The sequence below is a fragment of the Phoca vitulina genome, unplaced genomic scaffold (genome assembly GCF_004348235.1).
Source record: "Phoca vitulina isolate PV1807 unplaced genomic scaffold, GSC_HSeal_1.0 scaffold40, whole genome shotgun sequence".
NCBI classification, from domain to species: Eukaryota; Metazoa; Chordata; class Mammalia; order Carnivora; family Phocidae; genus Phoca; species Phoca vitulina.
Genome location: NW_022589743.1, coordinates 2,018,234 through 2,040,047, shown reverse-complemented (window position 1 = coordinate 2,040,047; position 21,814 = coordinate 2,018,234). Strand labels below are relative to the sequence as shown.

Sequence of the window (21,814 nt, the reverse complement as noted above, 5' to 3'; positions counted from 1 at the left end):
GGGGCCGGGGCGGAGGCCGGGCCCCGGGGCCCCCGCCGGCCGCGGCGCTCGTGGGCAGCGCCGTGTGGCGCGTGGAGCGCGCGGGGGCCCGGGGCTGGCGCTGGGAGCGCGCCGTCGGCGTGGACTGCAGCGCCCCGGAGCCGCGCTGCCTCTGGCTGCCCTGCCTCGCCCACAGCGACCGCCGCGCGCCGGGGCCGCGCCGCGCCAGGGTGAGCGCAGCGGGGCTGCGGGGCCGGCGGGGGGTGGGGGCGCGGAGAGCAGGGGTCGGGCGTCGTCGGGGCGGGTGGGCCACCAACTCCTCGGGATCCTTGAGCCGAGTGCGCCCTGCATCCTGGGACCGTGCCCCGGAGTCGGGAGTGAGTGAGGAGCTGGAGAGATGCGGGCGAGGGTGGCAGGTTGTGGCTGGGAGCTTTTCCGGGGGTGCTGGATGTGGACCCCCAGTCTGGGTGGTGGCCTGCAGTGGCTCAAGCCTCTTGGTTTATACGCCCTGGAAGGATGGAAGGGACCAGGGTTGTTTGAAGAGATGCTGGAGCACGGAGTCCTGGGAGTCTGCCGGGGCAGGGAGCCTGGTCAGAGGCAGGCAAGGGTGTTAGTAAGTGGAGTGGAGGGCACCACTCGGCGTGCTCCCTGGTAGGGGTGGTGGGCACAGGGACACAGGAGGGTTTCCTAGTAGGGCAAAGGAGGCTGAGGTGGCAGGTAATGAGTGATCTCAGGGGGAGAACTGACAGGGCTGGAGATAGGGGGTGGGGACAATGTGTCTGATGTCCGGGATTGACCAGGCTGGTAGGGCGTGAGTCACAGTGGGCGCCATGCCCAGCATGAATGCTGTGCTCCCTGCAATGACCTCTTTATGCTCCTAGGGGGGAGGAGCAGGACTCCTGGGTTCTGGTTCCCGGTGTTGCTAACCCACCACGTGTCCAGTTCTAACTTGTGGCCCTGGGGCCATCTGCCCTCTTCCCACCATCAGCTGGCCTTTCTGGATGTCTCTTTCCTGACACGAGGCTGATAACATTTGGAGATAGATCTGGGCCGGGAAAGCGGTAATCAGTGATGCCCCTGTGTCCCCCCGAGCCTCTCCCTCTCCATCCCCTTGTCTCTGTGCCTCCCCCAGAGAGGCAGAAGTGGGGATGTGTGTGAGCTGAACCCCTTCCCAGGCTAGTCGCCTTTCTGTTCTCATTGCTGGCTCCTTCTCTGTTTCTGTGTCTATCCCCTCCCTCCCTGTCAAGATGAGAGCCGGACCCAGTGTTGTCCCAGGTCAGAGGGGAGGAGAGGAAATGTGTGCATCATAGCATGAAGGATGGAGGTTAAATCCAAGGAAGAACTTCCCACAGGGGAGCCGCCAGATCTGGCTGCAGATGGGGGCTGTGGTGTCCCCTCTTCAGGCAGGGGTGTAGTAGCTTCGGCAGGGGGATTACACACTGACATTCTCAGGAGCTGAGTGGAAGGGATGGGGGGAAGGGAGACTGGGAGGAAGGAAAAGAGGAAAGGGAGAGGCAGAGATAAGGGAGGGGGTGCCAGTGGTGTTTGGGTCAAGAGGGGACCTGAGAGAAGAAGGCCTGCCCCCTGCCCTGGGTTACAGCCAGGCCCCCAGAGACGGGCACCCCCAGGCACCTGGCAGCCCCAGGCAGGATGTGTGCTGGAGGAGGGGTGGGGGGCGTGTGGGGACCTGTCCCAGCCACTTCTCGTCACTGGGGCAGCTGGTGGCTTAAACCTTAATCCAGGACACCGGCAAAACAATGGGCCCTGCGAACAGCCTCAGCGCTGAGCCCGGGTAGAGGGCGTGCAGGGGAGGCAGCCCACACTGGGGAGGAGCAGGGGCTTCTGGTAGGAGCAGGCAGGGAGGGTCCCCCAGGCCCTCTTCTCTCCCTGATCAGTTCCTTGCCAGGTCAGCAGAGATAGGAAATCCAGGGGATTTCAGATCTCAGCAGAATTCCCAGAGAATTTTCTCCTCTGGACTCTTCAGACCCCCCATGGGGGTGTGGGGCTCAGTGGAACTGGAGGGGCTATAGCTACAAGTGGAAGGAGCCAAGGGGTCATCTCTGGGCCTCCTGTCCCAAGCTGGAATCTCAGCCAAGGCCTCCCGGACTGGGGGGCACCCAGCTTTTGCTCCGACCCTTCAGGGGAGTGAGCACTCACAACCTCATCTGGAGGCTTTCCAGATGGATATGATTAGAATGGTCTCCCTGGGCTGGAGCCTCGCTCGGGCCCCCTGTACCTTACACCTGGCTGTGTTCTCTGGGACTGCATGAAGCAAGCTTACTGCCGCTGTCATGTTTTTCTTTCATCTTCTGAGACTTGAGGTTCCACCCCCTCTCCCAAGCCTGTCTGACTACAGTCCCATTTCCCACCCCACACAGAAATCCCTAGCAAGGGCGCCTGGGTGGCTCAGTTGTTAAGCATCTGCCTTCGGCTCAGGTCATGATCCCAGGGTCCTGGGATCAAGCCCCACATCGGGCTCCCTGCTCAGCTGCTTCTCCCTCTCCCTCTCCCCCTACCCCCTGCTCGTGCTCTCTCTCTCAAACAAATAACATCTTAAAAAAAAAAAAAAAAAAGGGAAAAGAAAAGAAAAAAGAAATCCCTAGCAAAAGGGCTGGGCCCAGGGCTGCCTTCCACCAGAAGTGTGAACAGGCTGGGGGATGGATTTATGAAGGAGCGTCTTAGTATCAGTTCATCCGAGTCGCAAATGTGAACTTTTCCCAGCTGTTAGATGGGGGAGAAGGGGACTTAGTGGGGCAGGGGGAGTCCTCACCCCAGAGCTGGTGGGCTTCTTCCCTCTACACCCAGTTGCCTTTGTTCCCCTGAGGACTCCTGCCTGGTGCCAAGGAGGAGTGGGGGATTGAGGACTGTCGAGGTTGGGGGTGAAGGGGCTTCTTGCCCTCTGAGGTTTGGATGAGAGCCCTCAGATAGGTTAGGATGCCTGCGGTTGGAGGTTAAAGAACCCTGAGGAAGGCATCCTGGCTTTTCACCATCTTCTCCAATCTGCCGTCCGCCGCCCTGGGCACGCATCTGTCTGACACCCTTCTGTCACCCACTATCCCTCTCTGTGTCTGAGCAGGGAACCTGAAGCCAGAGCTGTCTCTCAGGAGGTGTCCGTGCTCTTCTCCTGCTTGCCCCAGAAGCGGACCTGGGTGCCCCCAAACCCTGGTCTTCAGACATCCTCTGCCATGTCATCTTGGGGAAGCCCAAGTATTCCATCGGGCCGGCCAGAGGGCAGCGGAGTGTCTCTCCCACCCCCACCCGGTTCCCCTCTTAGATCCAGGGAACAGCCAGGCCACTGGCTGGGCTCCGGAGCCTCAGGAAGTCCCTTCAGTTGTCTGGTGTCCAGGCCGCTCCCTCGTGGCTCCAGCCCCCCACCTGTTGCTGTTGCTGCTCCTGAAGGATGCGCGCGTGTGTGTCTGTATGTCTGCGGCATGTGCCGTGTGCCTGGGTCTGTATGTACGTGCATGTGTGAGGCCCTAATCATGTGCGACCGTGTGTGCACGTGTTTCTCTAACCTAGGTGTGCGTGTGTATACTCCTCTGTGGGTCCATCCGTGTGCACCTTGGCACAAGAGTGTGCTTCTCTGGGTGCGTGGTGTGTTCCGTCTGCAGGAGTGCGTGTGGACGTGTCTGTGTCTGCATAAGTGTGTGTGTGCGTGCGTGTGTGCGTGTGAGATGGTGCAGCAGCGGCAGTGAGCGCAGATGGCTGCAGGCACCCCCCAGGCGAGAAGCTGTGTGTCCAGTGTCTGGAGCATAGTAGGTGCTCAGTGAACGTTCGCCCTGCTGACCTGAATGAATACCTGGCTGGCTGGGGGGAGCCGGTTCCCTGGAGGCAAAGCCCTCATGAGGGGATGGAGGGGAAAGAAAGAAAGCAGCAGCTTTGGGCTGGTGAGGGTGGCAGAGGAAGGAAGGGGGCGAGGAGCAGGTCAGGAGCAGGGGAGGGGCCTGGAACCCCCCCCCCCCCCGGGCACACGCCCCCCACCCGCTGCCCCAGTCCCTCCTCCCGGCCGCGGGAGGCAGTGTGCAGACTTGGGAGCGTGGGCCACGCGGCCACTCAACCCTGTCTCCCTGTGCTCCCACAGCTGCCCCTGGGCCCGAGAGATGGGTGCTCCCCTGGGCGCCCCCTCCCCTGGCAGGGGCCGCGGACCCTGCTGCTGCACAAAAGTCTCCAGGACGGCTTTGGCTTCACCCTGCGCCACTTCATCGTGTACCCGCCCGAGTCCGCCGTGCACTGCAGCCTGAAGGTACACCCGCCTGGCCCCGCCCCCGCTGCCCTGGCCTGCCTGCGGAAGCTTTAATGAGGGGCGGGGAGGGGAGATCCCTTTGCCCCGCCCCCTCCACAGCCCTTCTTCTATGGCCTGGGCGAGGGTCACTGAGGGGCAGGGACAGCCCTGCCTGGGTCATTTGCATTGTGTGAGTGTGGACAAGCTCCCTAACTGCTCTGGGTTTGGTCTTCCCAGGAGAAGGGGCAGGGTGGATGGTCTTGGGCAAGGAACTCGTGGGGGGAGCCAGGATGCTCATGCCCACCCCCAGACTCTTGGCCTCTGGAAAGTGAACAACCTTCCCTGAGACATGGAGTTCTGGGGACTCTTTGTCCTCTTTGGCCACTTCTTAGCTGGGTTTGTTGTCCTCTCCCTGGCCTGAGCTCTTGGGGAGTTTGTTTTAACCCACCTCTGGGACTCCTGGAGTGCCCCAGCCCTCACTGGCCTGGGCTCTGTGCTCTGCAGAGCACCAGGCTGGGAGGAGGGTGCCGTGGGTTCTAATCCCGCTGCAGCTCCTACCTCACTGTGGATCTTGAGGTGGAGTCACTCCTCTCTGGGCTCCATTTCTCCTGCTGTAATGTGAGGGCATTTATCTACTTGACCCCCAAGAGCCCTTCCGGCCCTAATATAAATGTCAGGTTCTCTGAGTCCAGGAACCAGGGTTGCTGCGCCCAGCATACAGGGTGGGCTGAGCGGGGAGGGCCTCCCTGCCCGTGAAGGAGGGTGAAGCAGGCTGGCAGGAAGACATGAGGGGGCCCTAGGCAGGAACCAGGGCTCCCCAGGAGGGCCCTGCTCCCTCCCCCACCTCTCTCCCAGCAGGGGAGGAAACAGATTTATTTTGGAGTCAATGAACCCCATTCTCCCCTTCCCTCAGGGCTGGGACCAGCTGTTGGGGGCTCTCCCTTGGGGAGCTCAGTCCCATCTGCCAGAGAACCAAGGCCTTGGGTTTCACTGTCTGTGTCTGTGGACTTGCATGGCTCTCTGTGTGTAGTTGGGTGCGCAGTATCCTGGTCATGTGCATGTGTGTTTGTCTATCTGGACATGTGCATATGGGTATCTGTAAGTATGCATCTCGTCCCTCATCCATGTGTGAATCTGGGAGCACCTGCATAAACGATTCCCATTGTCTGCAACTGTGCTTAAGAGTGTAAACAGAGGGTGATGGTGTGTGAGAAGGGCTCAGTCCCCCCTTGACACCCAAGGACCCCAGCCTCCTAGGTCCCTGGAACCTCCAGTCCTTCCTGTCCTTTTTCCCCAGAATGTCCCTCCCACCTGGCCCCTGCCACCTTCTCTCAGGGGACCCTGCTGAGGGGTGACTGGGATGGAAGCAGCCTGAGTGGTCGAGGCTGGGTGGTAGGCCTGGCTCAGAGAGACCTCGTGCATGTGGGGCGCTGGAAGACCCCAGGCAGGGCAGGCCAGGGACAGGCTCCATCCCATTTCCAGAACCTGCCCAGGGGTGGGAGCCCGCCGGGAGCTCAGCTGTCTAAATGCATCCGTCTGTCTCTGCCACCAGCTCACTCTGCTGTCAGGTCACATCAGCTGGCATGCACACTCCACTCGGGGAGGGGCAGGGGCAGAAGGACTGCTCTCCAGCAGTGCCCAGCGCCTTCATGTCCTGGCTGGGGTGCCAGAGAGTCCTGGGTTTCAGCCCTGCTTCTGCCACTGCTTCTGAGTGGCCTTGGACAAGTCACGCCCTGTCATCTGCTGTGGGATGGATGGTCTGTGGAGCATGGTAGATCAGATGACACCCAGCATCGCATCCAGCTCTAATGTGCCACGTCCTGCTGCCCTGTCCTGTCTCCCTGACCTCCTTTCCCTCATTTCTGTCTCCTCCCCAAATCCGGTACTCTCCCCCTCACTACGAGGATGATCCCAGAGGCCTCCCTAGTGGGTCTCCTGGACTCCATTTCTTAGCCTTGCTAGATGTTAGAATCCTCTTCCTAACTGGTATTTCACATCCACTCTCTCCCACCCAGGAACCTTCACTGGCTCCCTCTTTCTCTCCTTTCTACCCCACACGCTTTAGTTTGACTTCTGGCACTTGCTGGTGTTGCTTTCTTTCTCCTTCAGCTCAGCTGATCCAGTCCCACAAATGCTTGCTTCTTTCTGCCACCCAGTGCCTGCCTTCATACACCCCTCCCCTGCCCCAGAGCGCCCTTTCCCCTCCCTCCTCAAACTTGCCTTAAAATCCCCTCCCCCAGAGGGGTGCTAATCAGGCCTTCCCTGCCATTCTCTAAGAACTGATAGCCACTGTTTGCACTTGTCCTGCCTGCTTATCAGTGTCTGCCTGGATCCTCTCTGTGGGTTAGCACGTTTGGAACGGCCTCCATCGGGCTTTGAGCTCCCCAACGGAAGGGGTTCATGGGTCCCCCATTGGATTGGAGGCTTTCAGATGGCTGAGATACAAGGCTATGGGATCAGCAGTCACGAGAGAGGGTTCATATTACTGGGGAATATTGCCTGGGACTTGATGTCCCCACTGACACCCCCCCGGCCCCCTCTGGGCATTGGGCTAGTTGCAGGAAGATAAGAGGGAGGCTGCCGGGTGGGGGAGCTTGAGGGGCCCGCCCAGGTGGAGCTGCTGAGGGCTGGATGGAGGGTCCACACCCACCTCTCTGTCCCCTGCAGGAGGAAGAGAATGGAGGCCGAGGAGGAGGAGGTAAGCAGTGGTGGGGATGGGTGCCAGGGCTGGGGCTGAGCTGAGACCTGTCCTCCAGCTTCTGTTTCTCCCCCTCTACCCCAAGTCAGCCTGGATTTTGCTACCCACCCCCCACTGTTGTTCCAGTCTTTGCTCTTCTATGTGTCCACTCTGGATATCTGCTCTCTCTCTCTCTCTCTCAATCCTTCTTTTCTTTTCTCACATTTCTCTCCCTCTGGACCTGTCCATTCCACACTGGGAGCAGGGGGTGCTCTGGGGAGCAGATGGCTCTCTGAGACCTGGCCCCTGGCCCCTGGGAGTTACTCCCAGCCTAGACTGAGGCACAGACAGGGCTGCAGAGCCTGGGGGCTGGCGATAGGGTGCACCTGACCAATGGCTGTCCTCAGGGATAGAGACACTGGGGTTCTATTGGGTGTAAGGGGAGCCCTGAGGTCTTTATCTTTTCAGATGTGGGCCTAACTCCCCTGGCTGTCACCCTTGCTAGCCCAAGGGGCCCCTTTCTGCCACCCAGGGTATTCAAGATGGGCAGCCTTCTTTCTCTGCCACAGGGGCTTCTGCTGGGCAGCCCGTTGAGGAGGCCCATGGGGGTGAGGGCAAGAACCAGCTGACTTAGAACAGGCCTATTCCTCTGATGGAGACAGTTAGCTGCAGAGGATAATTGTTGGGGTGTAATGTGATGTCACAAGGGGGTGAGTGTCCATCTCGGGATCTGAAGGCCTCTGCTTAGGCGCCCCCCCGACTCTGGGGAAGGGGTGGGGGGGGGAGGTACAGGCATTGAATGTCTGTGAGCTGCGGGGCCTTTCTGTGGCTCTCCCCAGGTCTGTGGGTGCGGACGTTCTGCCCCGCTGGTCGGGGAGCTCCAGGAGGGCAAGGCCCACGTCTGTCCGTCTGTCTGTATTAGTCTGCTTTCTGGCACAGTGCTGGGGCGCGAGAGGCATTTAAGGAGTGACCCTGTGTGTCGTGTAGGTTTTCTTCCACATGGGTTTTTGTTCTGCCAGGGGTGTGTCCTCTTGTCTCCCCCCATGCATCTGCGTCTCTATGAACGTGCAGGTCCATATTTGTGTCCGTGTGAGTGTGATCCTTCTCTGAGCGTGTGTCCCCTGTGTGTGTAGCTGTGCATGGGTGTGATCTTCAGCAGCCACCCCCAGCTAACCTGGCTGATGCCCACCAGGACCCTCCCCCCGGCACCACCGCCTGGAGCCCATGGATACCATCTTTGTCAAGAATGTGAAGGATGACGGCCCCGCCCATAGAGCGGGCCTGCGCACTGGTGAGCTGTCCCGGGTACCCAGCTCCTGGTGCTTCCCTGGGTCTCTTCTCCCTACCCTCTGGTTAGGATGGGATTCTCAGATCCAGGTGTGGGGGAAGCTCCTGTTCTGGTGCTCTCATCCATACCCCGGACAGGGGTTCTCAGGAAGGGCCTCTGCCACCCCTTGGCCTGCTCACATTGCGACCCTGCCCCTTTTCTCCAGGAGACCGGCTGGTGAAGGTGAATGGGGAGAGCGTCATTGGGAAGACCTACTCCCAGGTCATAGCTCTGATCCAGAATAGGTGAGCGCCCCCTGCCTCCCTTCTCCTGTAATAGCTCCCAGCCCACTCACCAAGTCCCTGCACCCCACCCTCTTGACTCTGGGGCGTGCCCTGGCGACCAGGATCCCTGTTCTCCCAGACCCTGTTGCCTCAGCCTGGACTGACCCCCTGCCCTGTCTCTGTAGCGATGATACTCTGGAGCTCTCCATCATGCCCAAGGACGAAGACATCCTCCAGCTGGTGAGTCCTGCTCTGCTGTCTGAGGTGGAGGGCCACTGGGGCCTGGGGGCATGATACATCCCTTCCCCTCAGGCCTCCCTTCTGCATTGGACACTTTGGGAGGCAAAGAAGAGTGTTGGGGGCAGCACCGGCCCGGCATTGCCCAATTGGGGCTGCCAGGCCCATCCCTGGGCTGAGGCTGGTTGTTGCTTCAATCAGGACTGCTCTCTGTGCTGGGGGAGGGGGAGGTGGCCTTGGCAGGCAGGATTCCTGCCAGGGTATCTGGAAGGAGGGTGGCCCAGCAGGCCCTGCCAGACTGGCACGTCCTTGTCGGCTCCCAGGAGTCTTTTCTCCACACCCCCTCCCTGCCTGGCCCCGAGTGAGCATGTCTCCTGTAGATGTGTCCACACACACACACACACACAAACACTCTCCACCCACCTCCGAGTGCTCCCGTTCACACCCATGCACCACTCCATGCACCCCATGCACCAGTCGATGCACAAGCAGAACACGCTAGATACACAGCCACACAACAGAGCCCCACAGCATCTACCCGTCCCCCAGCTCACCAGGCACCGCACGACGCCGTATCCCAGATACGCCTCCCCAGGCCCATGCGGCGACACACACAGGCACATCCCCACACATCCTCAAGCCTCCCAGTACACAAACATCTAAACAGCACAGCACACCGCCCGGTGTCACAGCACACGTACCCCGACGTCTCAGCAGCACGTGAACACTCACTGACGTTACAGAGGCTCGCTGTGGTCCCAGCACGGGCGCCCACAGACATCACAGCATGCTGCAGGCCCGGCACCGGCTCGGGACGCACGGGCCAGGTGCCCCTCCCTCTGTGGGCACTTCAGCAACACCCAGAACCTGGCCCAGGGCTGCCACACACAGAGCAGGCACCCAGACTGCACGCAGGGTACCCTGCCCCACACACTCTGTGCACACCCGCACACACACACTTGCACACTCTCTGTGCACCCTGATCCCAGTCCTGGCCCAGAGCTCAGGCCAGTCCTCTCTGCCCAGTGTCCAGTTTCCTGATCTCATGGGTCTCAGCCAGATGCCAGCTTGCTTGCCCCCAAGGTCACTGCCCCCTGGGGGAAGGCTGAGGGCCAAACCCAGGAGGCCCTGGGAGCCGCCGGGCTGGCTTCTGCCCCGGATGTGCTCGCATAATCACACTAATCACAGTGCCATGCTTGGCGCCATGCCCCTCTGGGAACCTCCACCCTCTGACCTGGATTGTCCCCTTGTCCTTCCTGGGGAGGGGGACGTAAGGCTGGAGGCCCAGAGAGGTGGATGGGCTCCCCACGAGTCTCAAAGGCCCTGCGGGTACACTTCCCCCAGGCTGAGGCGAGGCCAGCAATGAGGGAGTGACAGGGCGGCATCTCGGGCTTCCCAGGATCCCTCCGGCCTTCCCGGAGGGCGACGGCAGGGGTGGGGAAAGCAGCAGCCTTGAGCTCTGTTACCCAGAGAGGTCCGAGGTTGAGGTCCGAGATTGAGGTCCGGGTGGGCAGGCAGCCCCAGATGTCAGCATCTGGGGCCCTGCGCCGGCCCCCCACCATCCTGGGCCAGCCGGAGGGTGGGGCCCAGGCATTCCTGTGGTTGGGAGCCAAGGCTGGAGGCCAATGGGGCCTCGGCAGCTGCTGACGCCACCGCCGACGCGGCGAGGCCCCTCCACACCCATCTTCCCCTCCCTCCTCCTCCTGAGAGAGAGAGAGAGAGAGAGAGAGAGCGCGCGCGAGCGCGCGCGAGAGCGCCGGTGGGGGCCGAAGGCGGCCGCAGGGAGGGCAGACTGGGGGTGGGGGGGCTCGGAGGCTGGGCCTGCACGGTGGTCAGTGGGGGTTAGCCCAGAGCCGGGCGAGGGCGGAGGCTGGCCGAGATGCTGCCGCCGCCCTGAGGCGGGGAGGCTGGGGAGCCGGCAGGATGGCAGGAGGGAGAGGTATGTGAGTGTCACCGGCTGGGTGTGTGGGTCCGAAGGGGGCTGAGTGTGTATGTGGGGGGGTGTGGTCTAACTTGTCCTCATCACTTGATGTGTGTGCCTGGGACCGGAGGTATAGTTATTTGTGCGTGTCTGTGTCTCATTGTGTTTCGCTCTGTGTGTGTGTGTCTTTGGGTGTGTATTTTCCGGTATCTCCTTGTGGTGTGGCACACGCACGCTCGCGCGCGCCCGTGCGTGAGTGTATCTGTGTGTCTCACCCTCCCAGCCTTTGATACCTCGCCCTGCGATAGGCCCCCCGACACCCAACAAGGGCCAGGCTAGGCCAGGGCCACAAGGCCGCTGTCCCTGGGGGCTGTCTCCTTTTTTGGCTGGGCCTGGGCACCGGCCCTGTCACTCCTCAGCAATGCAGCGTCAGCCTCAGCTCCCAGTGCCAGATTCCAGGCCTGGGGTGGCAGAAGGTGGCCCAAGGCCCCTCAGGCAGTCTGGCCCCTCCCCCAAGCCTGGCCCAGAGGGAGCAAGAGGTGGGCAAGTTCTCCTCACGCCAGCTCCCCGTCCAGGGGATGGAGGGACAGCTGGGTTTTCCCAGCCCCAGCCCACCCCACCGTGGACACACCCCTTCATCGGCTTCCCTCTGTCTCCGGCCACCTTGACTGGTCTCTGGTGGGGTTTCCCAGCTCTGCCAGAGGGGCTGTGGGCACTGTTGGATATAAGGAAGCAGGGAGGCGGCTGAGGCCAGCGTGGGGGGAGGACCAGAGAAAACAGATGTTGGAATGTTTGTGGCTAAAGGCAGTCCTTGTCATAAGTCTTAGAGAAATCCTGGCTATTTCTCCAGTGAGAGAGAGAAAGAGAGAGAGAGAGAGAGAGAGAGAGAGAGAGAGAGTGTGTGTGTGTGTGTGTGTGTGTGTGTGTGTGACTCTCAAAGGCCTCTAATTTCTTTGTTCTCTCCCTCCCTTCCCCCCGACTCCCTTTGGAGCATGCCCTCCCTCTCCCACCCACTCAGGGCTCCCCCTGCTTGGTCCTTTCCCTCAGTCCCCTTCTCTGGGGTCCTGATCTCCCAGGGCTGCTGTAGATCTTCCTTGTGGGACTCGTCCTGCCCTGCTCACCTGCCTCTGTGTCCCCGGCCAGGCCTACTCCCAGGATGCCTACCTGAAGGGGAACGAGCCGTATTCTGGAGAGGCCCGGAGCATCCCAGAGCCACCCCCAATCTGCTACCCTCGCAAGACTTATGCCCCGCCAGCCCGGGTCTCCACCTGGGCCACTATGGTGCCTGAGCCCCTCTCAGCACTGCCCAGTGACCCCCGGAGTCCTGCCGCCTGGAGTGACCCGGGGCCCCGCGTCCCTTCTGCCGCCCGCACCCATCCGGACAACTCTTCCTTGGGGATGAGCCAGCCCCGCTCCAGCCCTGGTGCCTTCCCCCGCCTCCCCTCGGAGCCCCGGACGCCCCGTGCCTTCCCTGAGCCTGGCGGCCGGGTGCCCCCCAGCAGACTGGAGTGCCAGCAGGCCTTGTCACACTGGCTGTCAAACCAGGTACCCCGCAGGGCGGGGGAGAGACGGTGCCCTGCCATGCCCCCCCGGGCCCGCAGTGCCTCCCAGGACCGGTTGGAGGATGTGACTGCCCACCGCCCATGGCCCTGTTCCACCTCCCAGGGTGCCTTGAGCCAGTTGGGTCAGGAAGGCTGGCACCGAGCTCGCTCAGACGACTACTTGAGCCGGACCGCCCGCTCTGCTGAGGCACTGGGGCCAGGAGCACTGGTGTCACCCCGTTTTGAGCGCTGTGGCTGGGCTTCCCAGCGTCCGTCTGCCCGCACCTCTGCCTGCTCCCCCAGGGACCTCCCCGCGCCCCAGGCCCCACCCCCACCTGGTCTCCAAGGCCTGGATGACATCGGGTACATTGGATACCGGAGCTACAGTCCATCATTCCAGCGCCGGACTGGCCTCCTGCACGCACTCTCCTTCCGGGACACACCCTTTGGGGGGCTGCCCACCTTCAACCTGGCTCAGTCCCCGGCATCGTTCCCACCGGAGGCCTCCGAACCACCCAGGGTTGTCCGCCCGGAACCCAGCACCCGGGCTCTGGAGCCTCCCACTGAGGATCGTCGCGACGAGGTGGTCCTGAGGCAGAAGCCTCCCACAGGCCGCAAGGTCCAGCTGCCCCCTGCAAGACAGATGAACCTTGGGTTTGGGGAAGAGTCCCCAGAGCCAGAGACCAGTGGGCGAGTAGAACGCCTGGGCAGGAAGGTGGCCCCTTTGGCCACTACTGAAGACTCTCTGGCTTCCATCCCCTTCATTGGTGAGTGATGATACAGGTGGCTGTCTTGGGAGACTTGGTCATCTGTGCCCTGCTGTACCCCACCCACCTGTCACCATGGGGGGAACTCTGGGTTGAGTGCTGATGGGATCAGTCTGTTTCTCTCTGTCCGTCCATCCATCCATCCTTCCATCCTTCTGTGCTCTCTTGCATCCTTCTGTCATCCTTTCTTCTGTTCATTTCTCCTCCAGCCATCTTTCCTCCCTCCCTCCCATTCTTCCTTCTCTCCCTTTCTATTCAGCTCTCTGTTTTTGCTTCCTTTTGTCTTTCCTTCCTTCTCTCCCTCCCTCCTTCCTTTCATCTACCCATCCACCCACCCACCCACTTGCCCACCTATTCATCATTTTTCTTCTTTCCTTCTCCCTTTCTTTCTCCTTCTTCCCTTTGTTCATTCATTTCTCCCTTCCATCCCTCCATCCTTTCTTTTTTCTACCCTTCCTTTGTTCCTTCCACTCTTCGTTCCTTCTATCCACCCTCCACCCATCCATTCATCCAACAAATATTTGTATCAGGCACTGTGCAAGGCTCTGTGCTCTCCTGGAGTGTGTGGTCCAGCGGCGGGGACAGATGATGGGACAAGAACAACCCCATGGGGTGTGTGTGTGTGTGTGATGGGAGTACAGGGAGCTCTCGGAGACAGAGAAGAGTGACATGGCCTAGATTGGGGCGTGGTAGCCAAGGAGAGAATCTTGGAGAAAGGAGATTAGGGCTAAGACTTGAAGAATGAGGAGTTAGCCAGGGGGAATGTTGAGGGAGAGAATAGAATATGCCAAGACCCTGAAGTGAGAGAGGCAGGGTACCCTTGCAGGTCACCAGAACGGGTCCAGAGGGGCCGTCAGTCTCTGGGGAATTTGGACTTTATCCTGAGAGCAGAGGGGACACTGAAGGCTTGCTGCCCGGGGAACAGATGTTGGGTAAGGGAGAGGCAAGAGAGTGGAGAGGCCGGGTGATTCCCAGGTTTCTGGCCTAGCTAGAGGGTTGTGTCTCACCTCCATATTGGGAATGAGAGTGGGGCAGGACAAGGTTTAGGGTTTCTCACTGTATCCATGAGGGTGCAGGATGGGCTGGGTCTAGGGGCTTGAGAGAAAGACCAGATGCCAGATCCTGAGACTGGGAGCCAGGAGCCAAGAGATGGTACCTGGAGCTGAGCATGGTGAGCTCACCCTATGTGCAGTCATGGGAGTGAGGGAGAAGAGGCCAGACCAGGGAGAGGAGACCCAGCCCTGGCCTCCCCTGGCCGGCCTTTGGTCTGAGTTGGCAGACACAGCCTTATTAAGTTCCTGGTCTCGGGGGAGAGGTGAAGCCTTTATTTTCAAACTACTCCCAGTCTGAGGGAGAAACATAGCACTGCCCTCAAGGAGCCCCCAAGAGATGAAGGGAGACAGTCTTTATCTTTAAGAGACTCCCAGTCTAGGAGCCCAGTCTAGGGAGGGTGGCTCAATCTCATGCCTGGGTCACCTCGGTGTGAAGGGGAGGCAGGGGCTGAGCCTCCATGCTCACAGTCTGGGGGGTGGGAGCCCCTTGGCCATGGGCATATTACCAGCAGGGCCTTGGAGGACTTGAGCCTTGGGGATGTGGTCTGGGCCTGGAGGTGGGGCTGGGGGTGGGGGCAGGCAGGTTTAGCTTTCGGCCACCTTTATCCACCACCCGCTCTGCTTGTAGATGAACCCACCAGCCCCAGCATTGACCTCCAAGCCAAGCATGTCCCTGCCTCTGCTGTGGTCTCCAGCGCCATGAATTCAGCCCCCGTCCTGGGCACCAGCCCATCCTCCCCAACCTTCACCTTTGCCCTCGGCCGCCATTACTCCCAGGACTGCAGTGAGTGCTCCCTGAACCCCAGCCCCGTCCTCTCCCTTGCTGCCTGGTCCTCGGGGGTCTTCGCTGGGCCTGCTGCCTGATGTCTGGCCTCTCCCTGCTGGCTTCTGCTACCCCTGGGGCCCCATGGGTAGAGCCACCTCCTGGCCTGGGGAGCCCCCCTTCCCCCCCCGCCGCCCTGCTGACCCTGTGGCCCAATGCGGGCGGTTTTGCAGGCAGCATCAAGGCTGGCCGCCGCTCCTCCTACCTGCTGGCCATCACCACAGAGCGCTCCAAGTCCTGTGACGACGGGCTCAACACCTTCCGGGAAGAGGGCAGGGCTCTGAGGTGAGGACGGGGTGCGGCCATCACAGCACAGCCACCCCGACTGGGTGTCCTCTACACACCAGGGCAGTGAGCTCCCCCCTCCCTGGAAGGCTCCTGAGCCTTGGGATTTGGGGGGAAGTCCTCCCTGTGCTTCCCACATTCTTCACGCTCCGTTCTCACTCCCTAGGCGCCTGCCAAACCGAGTACCCAGCCTGCGGATGCTGCGAAGCTTCTTCACTGACGGGGTGAGTGGTGAGTGTGTGTGCGTGCACGCGCGAGCGTCGGGGGGCTGGGGAGTGACGGGTGCCTCAGCTGCGGAGCCCAGTGAGCGGGGCTGGTCTCCTCTGACTCCTGTCTCCCCTCCCCCACCTCCGTGCCCGATCCCCCTGGCCACATGGGCTCCGTCATCGCTTAAAGACACCTGCACCCTCCCACCCCAGGCCGTGGCCCTTGCCGGTCCCCCATCTGGAACCCCCCTCCACAGCCACATGACCCCCTTGGTTACTTTCTTCAGGTTTTCTCGAACTTTTCTGAGATGTTAGCCTTCATCCCTGACATGTCGTGCCTCCCTTCGGCACCTAGCTTTTTCTCCTCAGCACTCCTCCTGTGAGAGGGTTTATGCACCTGTCTCCTCTCTTGCCCGTGTCCCAGCTAGAATGTGAGCTCCGCGAGGACAGGGGTCTCCCTCGGCCAGCCTGCTCCCCGGGGGCACCCAAAACTGCCCGCACCGGCCGGCACCGGGCAGCATGTGCGTGGCGTCTTTAGGGGACGGGGGACACGGGACAGGAGGGGGACCCGGGATTGAGAGTGATGGACAGGCCCCGCACCTGGAGATGCCCTGGGCTCCGTTCTGAGATGGCCTTCGCTCTTTGTGATTATGGACACCCTGGAGAAGCCATTTGATCTCAAACCCTCGGTATCTTTGGTTCATTTGACACCTTGAGGACATTGTCACCTGGCTCGCTCCTTATCACTTCCTCTGCTTACTGAACTCTCCCTTGACCTGTCACCATGTTGACACTATCACTTCCTCCGTTTAACTCCTTGTGGGCAGGACTACCTGCTCCACTAACTCAGCCTCTGTTGATGTTTCTACTTCCTCTGTTTATTTAACTGCAAGTCAACACAATCGCTTCCTCTGTTTCCTTAGTTTCTTCAAGTCTATAAAGTGATGGGAGGTTCCAGATTGGCTTTTCTAGCGTGGTGAGGCATGTGCTCGGCAGGTCACGGCCTTTCCTCCTTTCTGGCTTCCTCAGCACATGCGTCCCATGACCTCAGCGCCGTGGTCCAGAGAGGGCAGGCGGGGCCCGTGAGGCCACACAGCACAGCAGCTTGGGAGGCTGCGCGAGGCCCATGGGGCTCCTGGCATGCTGGCACTGTGGGAGCCACCCTAAGTTGCCCTCTGTTGTCTCACTGCAGTCCTTGGATAGCTGGGGCACTTCCGAAGATGCGGAGGCTCCCTCTAAGCGCCACTCGACCTCTGACCTCTCGGATGCAACCTTCAGCGATATCAGGAGAGAAGGCTGGTTGTATTATAAGCAGGTCCTCACCAAGAAGGGGAAGGTAAGGTGCTTGCTGGAATGAGGTGGAGGTGGATGGAAGCCGTCTCCGGCAGAACTCTCCAGCTTCTGCACCCACCCCACAGCCTCTGGAGCCACAGAGAACCAGCCGAGGCTGTAGCATGAGGGGTGGAGGTTAGATGCCAGGAAGAACTTCCTGGGGGACCTAAAGAACTCATGGAAAAGAGGTTAACCAGAGAGATGGGCTCTGCTGTGCCATGGGTCCGGTCAGTGTGCCTGAAATTCGGACAGAACCACCCCACAGTGATGCTTGGTTGGCAAATCACCCCAAAGATGGACACAGGGGCTCATGCAAAGTAAGGGAGCAAGGCCAGGGTGATTCTTTTAGGGGAGCTGAGACCCCAAAAGAAGGCAGAAGTCAGCCTTTTCGGGGTCTTGCAGGACGAGGAGAGATTTCAGTCTCTATCCCGAGGGCAACTGAAAGCCCTGGGGCCTCTTTCATTTGGCTTCCTGGGGAATGAATTAGAGAGGGGCCGACCTGAGGCAAGAAGACCAGTTAAGAGCCACCACAGCGATCCAGGTGAGCGATGGAAATGGCTGGGCCGTGGGTGACAAACAGGACCCAGCGTGAGAGGGCGGGGCCCCTGAGTCCACGGAGTAGGAAGGCCTTTCCAGGCTGTGCTGAGGCTGAGGAGGAAGAAGGAGACGCCGCCCAGGCAGAGCTGAGCAGAGTGGTTAGCATAAACCTGGGCTTGGCCCGTGACTGCGTCATGCCTTGCTGAGGGAGCTTGGGTGACTCAGCTGTCTATGACTCAGTTTCCTCGTCTGTAAATAGAGCTAACAACAACCCCTAGCACATACACCTGTTGCTGGGGATTAAACGAGTTAACCCGAGCAAAAGTGTACGCGGGGCCTGGCCCAGGGAGCTCTTCTGCTATGATTCGAATTTTCCGCCCTGCCTTCTACGGGTCTTGTACCTGGAGAGAGAACATAAGCTTTGAAGTCAGACAGACATGGAGTTCCTGCCCGGCCACTCATGGCCAGCATAAGGCTTTGGGCAGCCTCCCCCGCTCTGTGCCACACTTTTCCGATCTGTAAGATGGGGGCAGGGTTATCCTGCACCCTGGGCCGGTGTGAGGTGAAGTGAGCTGAGTAGGTCAGGCGGGGGCGGTCATTCAGCCATGCCCTCATCCAGTCCGTGGTAATGACCGAGTGCCTGCCGTGCTCCCGGTTCGTGGTCGAGGTTCTGGGTATTTCGTGGAGAGGGAGCCAGGCCAGTCCTGCCCTGCTGGGGCTCAGGACGAGCCAAGAAAGCACATGGTGCATAATAGTTGCCAGTGCGTGACTGTCACAGGGGAGGAGCGGAGTGGCGTGGGTGGCGTGACCCCAATCTCGGCGGGGTGCAGGAAGGTGTCCAGGAGGCTGTGACATGAAGGGTGTGTGAGAATCCACAAAGCAGGGAGGGAGGTGAGTGCTCTGACAGCGGAGACGCCCTCCTGGATGGTCTGGGGGGTACGGAGGGCGTGCTGGGTGGCTTCGAGCCAGGCTGAGGGGAGAAGCTGAGGTGAGGAGTCTGGCGCTGGCTCGCGGGGCCTCATTCCCCACGGCAAGCCTTTGCAGGGGTTCCGATGGGGGTGGGAGGTGTGTAAGCCTAGGAGGCAAGGGTCTGTGATAGGAGAAGATAAGGGCATTGCTGTTGTCCAGGTGAGCAAGGGTGGGGGCCCTGACCGAGGTCCTGGCATGGGGCCGACGGGAAGGGACAATTTGGAGAGATCAAGGGAGGGATAGCCTGGGCTTGCTGATGGCTGGGAGGTGAGAGAGGATGGAGGAGGCAGATGATGGCTATGGGGGTGATGGGGCCTTCCCCTGAGCCACAAGGCACTGGAGGGGCAGGTTTGGTGAGAGGAAGCCAAGGGTTCCTTTGGCGACTTGTGGAGTCCAAGAGCCCTGGGACATGGAGGTGTCCTGGGGAGAGAGGCTCCGGGGGCATGGCACTCGGGAAGGAGTCCCTCGAGGTGTGCACGGGCACGTGGGAGAGCATGGAGGGAGAAGGCGAGAGACTGGCTGCACCTTGAGAGGACATGGGGAATGCAGACCAAGGAGGAAAGCCAGCAAGATGGCAGGAGGGCTTGCCTAGGAGGGACAGCAGGGGCCAGCTGTGTGGGCTGAGGAAGGGGAGCCGGGGTGGCAAACCCTTCCAGCCCAAAGTTGGAGCCCCTCTGAGGAACTGGGGAGGACAGCTGACTCCTGCCCGCCAGGTAGCCTGGTTCCTGGCTCTGGATGGCCCCTGGCAGCCCCACCACAGCGTCTCCCAGGCAGGGAGGGGAGATGGCCCCTTCCTGCTCACTGACCAGTTCTGGAGGACAGGACCTTCCACTCTAGGCTCGGCCAGGACCCGATTTCACTTGTCCCCTCAGTGCTGTGGCCTGGGAGTTAGGAGAGGTGTCCTCAAGTCAGCTTCAAGCCCTTAGTCTGTCCAGGGAACTGATTGCCAGCCACATGTTGTCTGCTCCGGCAAGTCTAGCCTCTCCTGGGTGACCCCCTCCCACTCCCCAGCCTCTTTCAGAGGCCATTTGCTGTCGGGCAGAGGAGGGGCGGGTGTGACAGGTCCCTGCGGTCACAGACCTAGTATTTGAGCTGAATGTAACCTTGGTGACCAGCTAGTACACTTTTCATTTTACCAATAGGGAACACTGATGCCAAAGGAGGGGGCTTGACTCGTCCAAGGTCACCTAGCTGGTTTGGTCTCCAAGGGGCCCCTTGCCACCACTTCACTCTGATATAAAAAAATCCCCTGGAGGGCCATGCCGTCTCCTGCTCCGACGATCCTGTCTGGTCCAGCAGGTCTGTGGTGGTGGGCAGGGCTCATGGCCGCGTGTGGCTGTGTTACCTGCCAGCCGTGGAAACTCCTCACCTGGTTTGTTCAGAGGGCAGAGGCCCGTGGTGGGTGAGGAGTAGTAGGTAGGCCACCAGCCCAAGGAAGGGAGCCCTCGGTCTGATGGGGGAGATGGAGCCCCTGCCTTCAGCGTGCTCTGGGGATGATTCATTCATTCATTCAGTGAATATTGATGAGCACTTACCCCGCGCCCGTGGACGCTCTAGGCTCTTGGATGTGGACGTGAGCGGAGAGACAAGCTCCCCGCCCCCAGGAGAGATCCACAACCAGCCCAACTGGAGGTTGCAGTAAGCACTCAGGGAAAATGAACTGATGGATTGGCTTCAAGTTTGGAGGTAGCAGGGAGCTGCCTTTAGAAAAAAAAGGTCAGAGAAGGCCTCACTGAGGAGGTGATATTCGTGACATTTGAGCTCAGACCTAAAGGGCAAGAAGGAGACCACATGGAGAAGCAAGAGAAGGGACTCCTGGCAGAAGGAACAGCAAGAGCAAAGGCCCCAAGAAAGGAAAGGGTTGGCTTGTTCACTAGAGAAGGCCCCTGTGTCTTGACACAGTGAGAAAGACGTTGGTGGAGAAGTTGAGTTTGGAGAGGGAGGGACACACCACAAAAGTTCTTAGATTTGATTCCAGTGGTGGCAGGAACCCACGAGAGGGTGCTAAGCAGAGGAGAGACATGATCTCATTTACATTTCAAATGGTGGCTGCAGGGACGCCTGGGTGGCTCAGTTGGTTAAGCGTCTACCTTCGGCTCAGGTCATGATCTCGGGGTCCTGGGATGGGGCCCCTCATCAGGCTCCCTGCTCAGCTGGGAGTCTGCTTCTCCCTCTGACCCTCCCCGCTCTCGTGTTCTCTCCCTCTCTCTCTCCCTCTCTCAAATAAATAAATAAAATCTTTAAAAAAACAAAATGAGGGCTGCAGGGGCGCCTGTCTGGCTCAGTCGGTAGAGGGTGCATCTCTTGGTCTCAGGGTCATGAGTTCGAGCCCCACGTTGGGTGTAATTACTTAAAAAACATGGTGGCTGAAGCTGCTGGGTGGAGAGTGGATTACAGGAGGCGAGGGTGGGGACTGGGAAGGTTTGTGTAGTTGTCCAGGTAAGAGGTGGTGGGGTGGACAAGGTGCTGGGTAGCAGGAAAGATGGAGACACGTGGTATTTTGGAAGCAGAACAGCTGTGACATTCTGATGGGTTGGATGTCAAGGGTGAGGAAAAGGGAGGGGTCAAGGGCAACTCTCAGGTTTCTGGGCATCTGGGTGGATTTACTGAGCTGGAGAAGTTGAGCGGGGGTTGCTGTGGGGAATAAGTCTGATGGCAAAAATCAAGTGCCCCATGGGGAGCAGGTAGTGTGCAGAGTGCCTACGGGACATGCAAGTGGGGACACTGAGCAGGGGGTGGGAGGTGCAGGACTGTGACTGGGGGGGAAGGGGGGGATGCCAGACCAGGGATACATTTGGGAATCACCGTCAGCAGACAGATGGGATTTAAAGCCACAGGCATGGATGACATCACGGGAGAGGCATGCAGGGAAAGGGGAGCCCAGGACAAAGTTCTGGAGCCCCCCCTCCTTTAGGGCAGGGTCTTAACCTCAGCTCTAGTGACATGTGGGGCCAGATGATTCTTTGTTGTGGGGGGCTGTCTTGGACATCGGGGGATGTTTAGCAACATCCTTGGCCTCTCCCCTCTAGATGCCATAGTACTTCCCCACGTGTGACAACTGAAAATGTCTCCAGACAAATGTCCCCCTGGGCACCATTCGCCCCCGTTGAGAACCGCCGGTGAGAGGATGTTGTGGGGAAGGAAACCAGTGGAGGAGACCGAGAAGGAGCCAGTGGAATTAGGAGGGAAAACAGGGACCCTGGGGTGCCAAGAGAGGGTTTAGAGAAGAAAGGAGCGGCAGGCTGGGCCACATGCCTCAGAGAGGTTAAGGAAAGGGCCAGGAAGGACAGAGAAGCTGCCCCTGGCTTTGGCAACATGGGGGGCTTGCGCAGCCAGGATACTGGGTAGAGCCTTGAGCGAGAGGCCAAAGAGCAGGGAGAGCAGGTGCAGTGGGCGATTCTTGATCAGTTTTGCTGTGCAGGGGGCAGTGTGTGGACTAGGAGTGGCTTTACAAGGATTTTACTAAGGTGGGCCATGCTGCGGGGGCCGCGGCTTCTGTGGGGCATTGCGGATGCCAGATGCCCTTGATGGCAGGATTGAAAGGTGCTACTATTGAAAGGAAGATTAGGGACCCTGGGGGGTGGGGACACGGAGAACGATGGGTGGGGGCGTCCAGGCGGCGGAGCGGCTGGGCAGGAGGTGGGGCGGGGCCCCCACCGCTGTGGCCGCCCGCAGCTCTCCTAGGCCCCCAGGCCTGGCCTCTCACGCCCTCCCC

General features: G+C 60.2%; 1 protein-coding gene across 1 annotated transcript in view; it reads left to right on the top strand.

Annotated features, from left to right (window-relative positions):
* Window positions 1–21,814, top strand: part of ARHGAP23 (Rho GTPase activating protein 23) — a 74,515-nt gene that overhangs the window by 25,330 nt on the left and 27,371 nt on the right. The window contains exons 2-11 of the mRNA XM_032428479.1: window positions 4,061–4,222; window positions 6,869–6,899; window positions 8,071–8,169; window positions 8,372–8,450; window positions 8,615–8,669; window positions 11,731–12,895; window positions 14,576–14,731; window positions 14,944–15,055; window positions 15,222–15,279; window positions 16,454–16,597. Coding sequence (XP_032284370.1) covers window positions 4,061–4,222; window positions 6,869–6,899; window positions 8,071–8,169; window positions 8,372–8,450; window positions 8,615–8,669; window positions 11,731–12,895; window positions 14,576–14,731; window positions 14,944–15,055; window positions 15,222–15,279; window positions 16,454–16,597 — 2,061 coding nt within the window. The remainder of the gene's footprint in view (window positions 1–4,060; window positions 4,223–6,868; window positions 6,900–8,070; window positions 8,170–8,371; window positions 8,451–8,614; window positions 8,670–11,730; window positions 12,896–14,575; window positions 14,732–14,943; window positions 15,056–15,221; window positions 15,280–16,453; window positions 16,598–21,814) is intronic.